Consider the following 9,360-nt stretch of genomic DNA (forward strand, 5'->3'; position numbering starts at 1 on the left):
AACAATTCCTGCTTATTGCCGAAACGATATTTGGATAAAAATTTGAATATTGTTAAACTTTGTAGTACAAAGTATCAAAATTTACCATTCATTAATGTGAATCAGTCTGTGAAACGTGAACGTTGTATTAAAATTATGCAGAAAGCTAAAACAGCGCTCATCCGAAATAAATTCCCAACCGACTACGTCGAATGAAGCGCAAGAGGATGACCATTGAGCTTTCTTTGCCAATCCGGAATATCGTGCCTCGAAAATCGTAGGCAAATATCTTGCGATAAAATTGAAATACGGAAAAATTTTCGCGCAATTTAATGGTAAAAAATTGCAATTCCTAGAGATATCTAATTGAAGGATGGTGCAAAAGAAATATTCATAAGGTAGAAATTGCGTAAGCAGAGGGAAGAATTGACAAAATCGATACAGGTAGGTTGCCAATGCGTCGGCGGTCTGAAACTCTCAAGAATTCCCTCCGACGATTGAACGATGAAATATTCCGAACACGTGAGGACCGGGTTTTGCGACTTGGACAGGTAAACAAGAAATTTCGTCGAGGAGCGGAATAAGCTGCGACGGACGCGACACTCGTGCCTGGCGTATACGCCTCGTTCCCTGTCGACGAGTTTAATGAAAACTTTGGGCGTGAAATTTCGGAATTTATGGCCGAGTAATGACTAGACTTATCGATACGTCCTCGGTATTCGCGTGACAAATGTCTCCATTCTTCTCTTTCGCTTGGATTAAGAAATGCGAAGCTTTCTTCGAAACAACGCTTCGGCTCGCGCAGGCTGACGCCGTTGACGATTTCCAATCGTTTCTCTCATCATAATTCCTCGCCCCCAAACATTGAACAGCAATTGCACTCAGTTTGTTCCGGATACCCAAACCATCAAATTCATGCCATTAATAACGTACTGAGAGATTCTAAGGTGAATGGGGCGCGTTAAGCGAGCCGCGAAAGAATAAAGAGATAAGAGCCGCCCTCCGACAGTATACTCACTGTGCGCGTAGTGCGCTGCCGCCGCGGGATGATGAGTCGGCCCAGCGTGGGGGTAGTAACCCCGGTAGTCACCAGGGTTGCCGACGACGCCCCCGGGGTTGTTACCGCCGCCACCACCACCGGCCCCACCCGCCGAAGCGGGCTCAAGGCTCCTCGGCGGCTCGTACCAGCGCGCCGCACTCGATTCGCTGCTCATGTCCATTATGTAGTCGAGAATTTTCGTAGTTTGGGGTCCGCACCGAAGCGCGTACACTCTCCTGGGTGATCAAGACTCGGGCGGTTGCTCCTAATGCCGTGACTCGGTGCACGGAACGGTTCTTCTCACTCTCTGATTAGCGGTGCGCCGCTGATGCGGCCAAAATTTCCTTAGAATGAACTCAGCATTTGAAATGAGCTCAATTTTCTTAAAAAGCTCGTTCGCTCCTGAAAGCAAAAGAAAGCTCATCTCAGATCTTTTTCTCGTCTATATATTACTTTGTCCAATTCTCATACAATCTCTTTTTATACATTGACATATCTATTCATATATGCTGTTATCTATCGACTATTATCCAAAGATTTACGGCGATTTCAATTTCATATACTTTCAACAGTGCGCACCGATTTCGTCGAATATCAAATGAACAATAGACTACAAAGGTGAGAACATTGGTTAGAATATTCTTGCAACTAGCAAATTACTTATTTAAAAAATACAATACAAAGAAAGGGAGGCGAGCAACTTCATATGTATTTGTAATTTGCATTTCACGCCAAAGACAACTTTATAATTAATATAGAAAAAAAATCAACTCACAATGTAAACAAATGTATCGTTATAAAATTTTTTTACTCTATTCATTTTAGGATGTATTCAAAAATTTAATCTGTAATGAAACGTAAAAACATTGATTCTAATCACTTGATATGGAGTTTGTCGTCAATAATTTTTAATCTGGTACACCTGATAATTTAATATCTATTTATATTCACATTTTATTGAAGGAATATATATGAAGTTTATTTTAAAAACTTACAAATGTACTTGTTTTATGATGAAATTAATATATAAATATCAAGTGGCTTAATCGATACATGATTCTCATGTAACTTTTATATAACTAAAAAATAAATACACTTGGCAAAAGACAATTTTTGTGTCTAAAAAATTTCATATAATTAATCTACACTGTTCTATCATTATTATTGTTGTAATAGTTTTAAATTTTCTACAATAATACAACAAAAATGATGATGATGATAATGTTGTTGTTGATGATGATGATGATAATGATGATGATGATAATGATAATGATGATAAAATTAATAATAATCATAATAATAAAATAATAATAATAATAATATTTAATCAAACATACTATAAATGTGTATAAATCTATAAAGAAGTTGATTTGCTTGTGTAAAAATGAATCAATAATCCAACTATTTCGTATAACAACTGACTAAGAACATGTAATTTAATTGAGTACACAGTGGTCCTCTTTTCATCGTTTTTTTAAAGCAACCACGATCATCGTGAGTAAATCGGCTTATGTGAAATTAAGAGCTCCTTCGGGGCGTCGTGCAGATCGGTTACTATCGTTCTTTAAATGGGTAGTCTTAAAGCGAAAATCGTCGGATCAAGTGTCGGATCATTGCCTCGTGTACTTTACGGTACATGTTTTTTTTCTCCGCTTTTATACGCGTATGTTTGAGAAAGAAAAGTAGACAAAGTGAATATTCCAAATACTGTTTTTAACATACGACAAAAAAATTACAGTTTTTATGTAGAAATCAATGTTTTCATAGGAATGAAAAAAATATTCAATTAATATTCATTATGAAATGCGATTTATTTATTGAAAAATATAAGTTATTGAAAGAATATTATTAAAATATAATATATGGTGAGGAACAAAGTTATTACGACAATTGCTTAATCATCAATAATTATACATCCTGCTTTAGTGATAAAATAATTGCAAATTTGTTTTCGACGAAAAAGTAAATAAATATTCAAGCTAAATTGGCACTTAACCATAAAATACACTTATACAATCATTATTATAAAACTAAGTAGATTAAATCAATTGGTGAAAAAATAATTCTCGTAACTGGAAAAAACTTACCAGAATAAGTCGTCCGCGTCCGATGAAGTGTAACGATAAAAGAAAAATCCGATCTACGCACGATCTTACTCAATTGCGTGCTGATTCTAGCCTCAATAACGAGACACTGAGGCCAACGCATGAAACTCCAAATTATTTATCAACAAAATCATCGATAATCAAGGTCATCATGACGCAATCACCAAAACTTGCTCCCGGCGTATTGGGTGTGCTTATTTGTTACTCAAACGCGCGTACACGTATACATGCATGCACCCACGGCACAACACACGCATACAAGCATAATGTATCGATTTGCCAAAGAATAATGTCAATCAATTTTTGCTATTATAAAATATCTAATTGAGGAAAAATAATCGAACAAATATTTATAATGTTGTTATATTTATTAAACTATCGGTTGACTTTTTTTGCGCATAACGTTTCGCGATATTTATGGCTGGTAGTAAAGCATTGATTTACGATCTATTCGCGATGAACCTTCTGTTGCCATATCTACATAGCCGCAAACCTACGTACTCAAAAACAAAAAATGAAACAGAAAACGACCTATTAGCAAAATTATAATATATTTTGTAAATGCCTTAACCAATATGAAATAATCAATTGAAAGTTTAAATAAAATCGTTCAAATATTTTTCAATATCATTGTGATTCTTCCTTCAGGGTACGCGACATCGCCGCACCGAGACGCGCAACTTATTCGGCAAATAAAGCACTTGAAAAATAAAAGTCGATAAGATATCTGTGCGTAAGGTCTAAATCGATAAGATTATAAGAGAGACGGAATGTGGCAGTCGGCCCGGGCTGATTAAGAATTTAATTAAAATAAGAAATAAGAAAATGAGCGTCTCTGCAATGGAAGGTTTTACGTGGCTAATATATTACATGAATTTAGCACTGATTTTCTTCAACAATTACGAATAGAAGCTCATATCAGGGAATTTTTCATGAAAAAGAAGATGACGAGATAATAAATAATTACGATTGTTAGTTTTCTACAAATATTTATGTAATTATAGCGAAAATCGAGGCTGTCCTTTGTATAATTACAACCATTTATTCAGAATTGTTCTCTTGACACGTCCATAAAATCGTACTATATGTATATATATATATATATATATATATATATATATATATATATATTAAAAGCTTCGGACGAACTGAAAATAATAAGTAAAAGATGATTCAGGCGCCATTCAATTTATCTTGTCGTCGAATTGACACATAGGCCTTATCAATTTCTTTTTAGAGCGCATGAAGAGCCAAGGGAAAAATATATACTTGTCGTTCAGTCTCGCAGGCTTATCTCTCAACAATTTCTCGAAATTCAAACAGCTCATGAATACGTCACACCGATTTCGAAGTGATAATAATAATGGTGATTGCAATAAATTAACTAATTGATCTGATCCATTATCGAAAGCGTCAAAAATCTATAATCGAACGATGTGATCCCATATATGTATAAAAAATTAAAAGTCATGTTCTCGCTGTCTGAGCGGATAAACATCTAAAGATTTTTTCCTATAGCATTACCTATCTACGTTGCTTTTCCGAATTAGAACTCGGGAAAGACCTCAGGTAAGAAAATTGAAAAGTTATTAACGACCAAGCACCCAGAGGGCAAAATGAATCTTTATTAGAAGCGACTCATAATCACAATTTACCATTGCCCCTGCTTTCAGCCAACAATTTCAACAACAAAATTAGGTTATTCAATGTTTTATAGTCCTAAATTGTTGCTAAAAATAAAACCATCCTATTATATCGACTCGCGAAACTCTTCAAAAACTACACCCTTGAAAAATTGATTAACCTGAGACAGAAGTCGCGATCATTCCTGTGATTCAGCGCTTCGATTTCAGCATCATTTTTATAAAGTAAACGGTCTACTATGTATGTAATGCACACGTCGCACCTATAATAACTTATCAGCAGTAATATCTTATCGGATTTGGAGGATAGTAAAGAGCCTTTGCTAGCCAAGTTCGAAACTCTTACACAGCATACCAAGAAGCGGCAGATAGAAGCCGTAAAAATAAGATGTTCCGCTCACTCGCTAAATGCCAAATTATCAAAATTCTCATTTATGTAATTTAATTTAACACATTTTAGCTTAATCTAGCTTATCTCAAAATTTATTCAACGTCGTAACAATATCAGCTACGTCCATAGCGAATGGCAAGGTGATGTTACATGTTTCACTGTCTTTTGAAAGGGTAATAGTACAATTTTATATCAGCCGGCATTAAAATTACCATATTAAGCGAAGTAAATGAGTTTATTTTACTAACATTTATATTTGATAATGTGTATTGCTCGAGCTGATTCCCACACTAAATTTCATGCTATTTCCTGCAATGGGAAAAATAATTATTATGCGAATGTCGTGCTAAAGAAAATTTGAATTAAAAATCTTTCGTCGATCCATTTTCTATAATTTTTATTTTTAGCCAATAAACAGGAGTTTCTCAAAACTTGTGGCGAAGCTGTTAGCAACCAATTTAGCCAAGTGACATTGCCATTTGACAAACAAGGGCGCACGAAAAATATCGGCTACGACATCACGAAAACACCGCTCGACGATTCAAGGTACTAATGTATCGATCTCGGGACTAACGAAAATGCGAATCTCCTAGAACCCCCTTCATATGGGAACTTGCTAGCAGCAACTAATTGACGTGGATAAAAAGGACCGAGGGCGGCCGTTTGCTCTTGATTCCTCCGCGAGCTGTAGTCGGTGAGACTCCACAGCGTGAAAGTGATCCGTGCCACTCTCCACTTGCATGCACTCGTACGTACACGTGCAGACAAGCACGACGTGCACTGCAATGGGCCACGTTCTCCAGCTTATTATTTCGATTGCCTTTTATTACGCGTTTATACGCGCAGCTACGGAGATATTTATATATGAAAGTCATTTAAATACCCCGCGGAGCAAACGTAATCTCTTGTTGTTTTACCGGTCTTTTTTCCCTACTACTTTTCGCCTTCTTTTCGCCAAAATGACCAATGGAGCCCAACTCAATGACGATCGGAAAATAATTCTAATTAATATTGTGCATGAAGACGAACGATAAATTCATTATATTCGCCAGTACTTTCGCAATACATCATTAGTAACGCTTACTCGATACAATGCTCCCCCGACTTCTTTATTCTGCTTCTCGACTTCAGTATTCTTCTCCTGTCCTAACCGAGGAAATATGTATATGCTTGAGTAATTGGTCTGCGTGCCTCTACACTCCAGATCCGCGAATGTTTTAACTCGAGAGCACGAAGAGATGTCAACTTTATAAAAAGGACTACTAAGCAATGTTAAGACCATAAGACCACTTGCACAGGATTGATATCACCGCTTTCTTATCTGACAAACGATGACGGACTTTTCAAAAGGCCCATGTTCTGCCTCCAAAATCACGCTTTTTAAAAAAAGGCTCTACAATAGACTCGTTAGCTCATGATGATTTCGCGGATAGCGGGGCACGGATAACTATACAAATACTGAGGTACTCACCCATTGCTAGTTTATTTAGAGGTTAGGTATCAAATCCTGCAACGCTTAACCTCAAAAAAAGAGAGCCAGATATTATTACCTTTCAGAAGACGATCACCATTGAAACTCGGAAAATATATTTTTTGTTGAAAGTGTGGTGTGATTTTACATTTTCCTATGCTTTATTCAAGCAACATATGACTTTGAGTTTTAACTGTCTTTAACTTGAAATATTACTTTGTCATAAAACTGTTTGCAATAAAAACATATATAATTATTAAATACGTTAAAAAATAAAGATTCGAGTAATTTATATAGAATTGTGCAGGCGTGCGTACGTACAATTTTAATGTTTCAAAAAGGCATAAATATTTGTTTACACACATTTATATATTTGATTGCCTTCCCAAGTTAAATATAAAATTACCATAAAGCCTCATTATAATACAATTTTTAATTAATAATTTCTTTGACAAAACTTGTGAAAAAAATATGCTTTCATTTTATATACCATAATACGCGAACCCCTTTGAAATTATTGAAAAAATTGAAATGTACTACAATTAAATTATTATGTACACTAAAAGCAAGTTGTCCCAATGAATTTTGTACATCTGCTTGGATGCACCGAAGAATTTGAATTTTACGACAATAAAATCGCTATGTAGACTAAAAACAAGTTGTCCCGATGAGTTTGATAAACTAACTACAAGCAGACCATAATGCAATTTTTCTAAGATTAAATCTGCAAAACTACTAATGTCTTGAACTTCCGATAAATTAATAAACACTCTTAAAAATCAATAGGGTCAAGATTAGAAATTGACGCTCACCCACATGCATTTTAAAATGCATTCTAAAAAATAAAGAAACAGTCGTCGGATTCGAAAGCGCGATATTTGAAATTTTCATTTTCAAATGCGTAGCCGTGCTAATAACCATAAACAATTTGCAGCTAATAAATGCACTCGATGAAATTATACTTGCAAATTATTATTTACGTTTTCTGCGCTGCCATAATCGAATACAATTATTTTCCGCGAAATTTTTGCCCTTCCTCTTGTAATTGCACTTTCCACCTTTTACATTCTCACACGTTCCTTCAAAATCGAAACCAATAATAGAATAAAAAAGATAAAATTTGATTTTAATTTGAAGTTCTACAATTGTTAGTAAATATATGAATTACTGTAGAAGATTTCTGCGAAATAAAGTGTCAGAGAAAACGAGACAAATCACTGTTCTTAACCCTTCTTAAATGCTTACGCGTTTGTACACAAGAATTCCTCGCATTTGATTTACACATAAGTTCAAATACTTTGTATTATTATCTTTATTTCTTCTCATGCACTTAAACTTTGCTATATCGAAAATATTTTAAAATTTAAAAAATGCATGAAATTCTTCCGTTTCCGTATCAACAACTGAGTTAAATCCGTAAAATATTTCTTATCTATCACAATATTCTCATACACTTTAATATTCATTTGAATTAGATTAATGTTATAAAAATATAAGTGAGTTTACACTTTTTTTTGTAACTTATCCTCAAATTTAATAAACCACTTATTAGTCGTTTCTTTTTTTATACTTCCGCCGCCAATATATTTTTCAGTTTGAATTGTCCGTATATATATTCGAATTTCAATATGTAAATTTGTACGAAACATTCTATGGTATGAATTCAATTAATTGGTATTAATTATTAATAAAATATTTCCATATTTTACAGTCAAATAATCGTTAATATAAACATTATTTGCGACCGCTTTAAGTAGCATTGCATTAAATTTTTCTCATAAAACATATTTTCTTTATATATTGAATTCTTATTTCCTATTAGGTAAACGACAATTGTATTGATAAAAAATCTATCTCACCGTCGGAGTCAGTATATGAAATAATTGTACAAGCTTAGTGCGCTTGTCAAAATTGAATAATCAGAGAGAATGTGGGAGGGGGGGGGGGTTATAAATTGTTGATGTGTCATACAATTGTTAACGCAAATGAAATTCATATTCCTTTTGAATGAGAAAATATTGACAAGTATGTACGCGCGGTGAAATCGAGATTGTAATACTAACAATCGTCCGAAGACATAATCTTATGGATCTACGCATCGGCTGTATTCTCTAAATAGATCACTTTGTAAACGACATTGCAGAACCGAGTAGCTCGAAGAATCTCCTAGATCAGGGATTCGTGATAGTTTGACCCCCGAGAACCTGAAATCTCGAGAGTCCTAGCCAAGAAAATTGTTGTTCCCGGGTCGACCAGCCTTTGCAATACCCAAAGGAAACGGGACGCGTTGGTAAGATAAGGAATATGAAACATCACGATTATGCGACAAAAATCGGTTCACGCGAAAAATCCGTGTCGCTATCAGCGAACGACGCGCTGATAAGCGTACGCAGAGACCGGCTCGACTCTCTCGGCTCACCTTATCTCTGAAGCGTCCCTCGCTGGCCTCAATAAGAAGTACGTAGGTGCGTTAGTCTGGCGCTCCAATAAAAATACAGATCCCGATATGGCGTAAGGGATATGCGATAGAGATATCCTAGCGAGCCTCGGGTCTCAAATTAGGAGTCGCTCTCATTATCACTAGCAAGTTGTATCACCATGACACTGCACTCTACTAGATCACACACACGGCACATGGTTAATGACGCAATCGCGGTCCATCCGCCGTGTCCCGCAGCCGATGTCTCTCCTCAAGCCTAGAGCGGTTGTCGAGGGCAGGCGCGGGACGGGTG

General features: G+C 35.6%; 1 protein-coding gene across 3 annotated transcripts in view; it reads right to left on the reverse strand.

Annotated features, from left to right (window-relative positions):
• The window catches only part of LOC105365009 (trans-acting T-cell-specific transcription factor GATA-3), a 154,784-nt gene that overhangs the window by 59,510 nt on the left and 85,914 nt on the right, over nt 1-9,360 (reverse strand). Inside the window, exons 1-2 of one of the 3 annotated variants that reach the window (XM_011503058.1) lie at nt 9,048-9,342; nt 998-1,420 (exon numbers count right to left, since the gene is read on the reverse strand). In XM_011503058.1, the coding sequence (XP_011501360.1) occupies nt 998-1,199 (202 nt within the window). In that variant the 5' untranslated portion in view covers nt 1,200-1,420; nt 9,048-9,342. Of the gene's footprint in view, nt 1-997; nt 1,421-3,105; nt 3,190-9,047; nt 9,343-9,360 lie in introns of those variants that run through there. The other 2 variants (XM_011503059.1, XM_011503061.1) reach the window with 2 other exon arrangements.

This window comes from Ceratosolen solmsi, unplaced genomic scaffold (genome assembly GCF_000503995.2).
Source record: "Ceratosolen solmsi marchali unplaced genomic scaffold, CerSol_1.0 scaffold45, whole genome shotgun sequence".
Classification (NCBI taxonomy): Eukaryota; Metazoa; Arthropoda; class Insecta; order Hymenoptera; family Agaonidae; genus Ceratosolen; species Ceratosolen solmsi.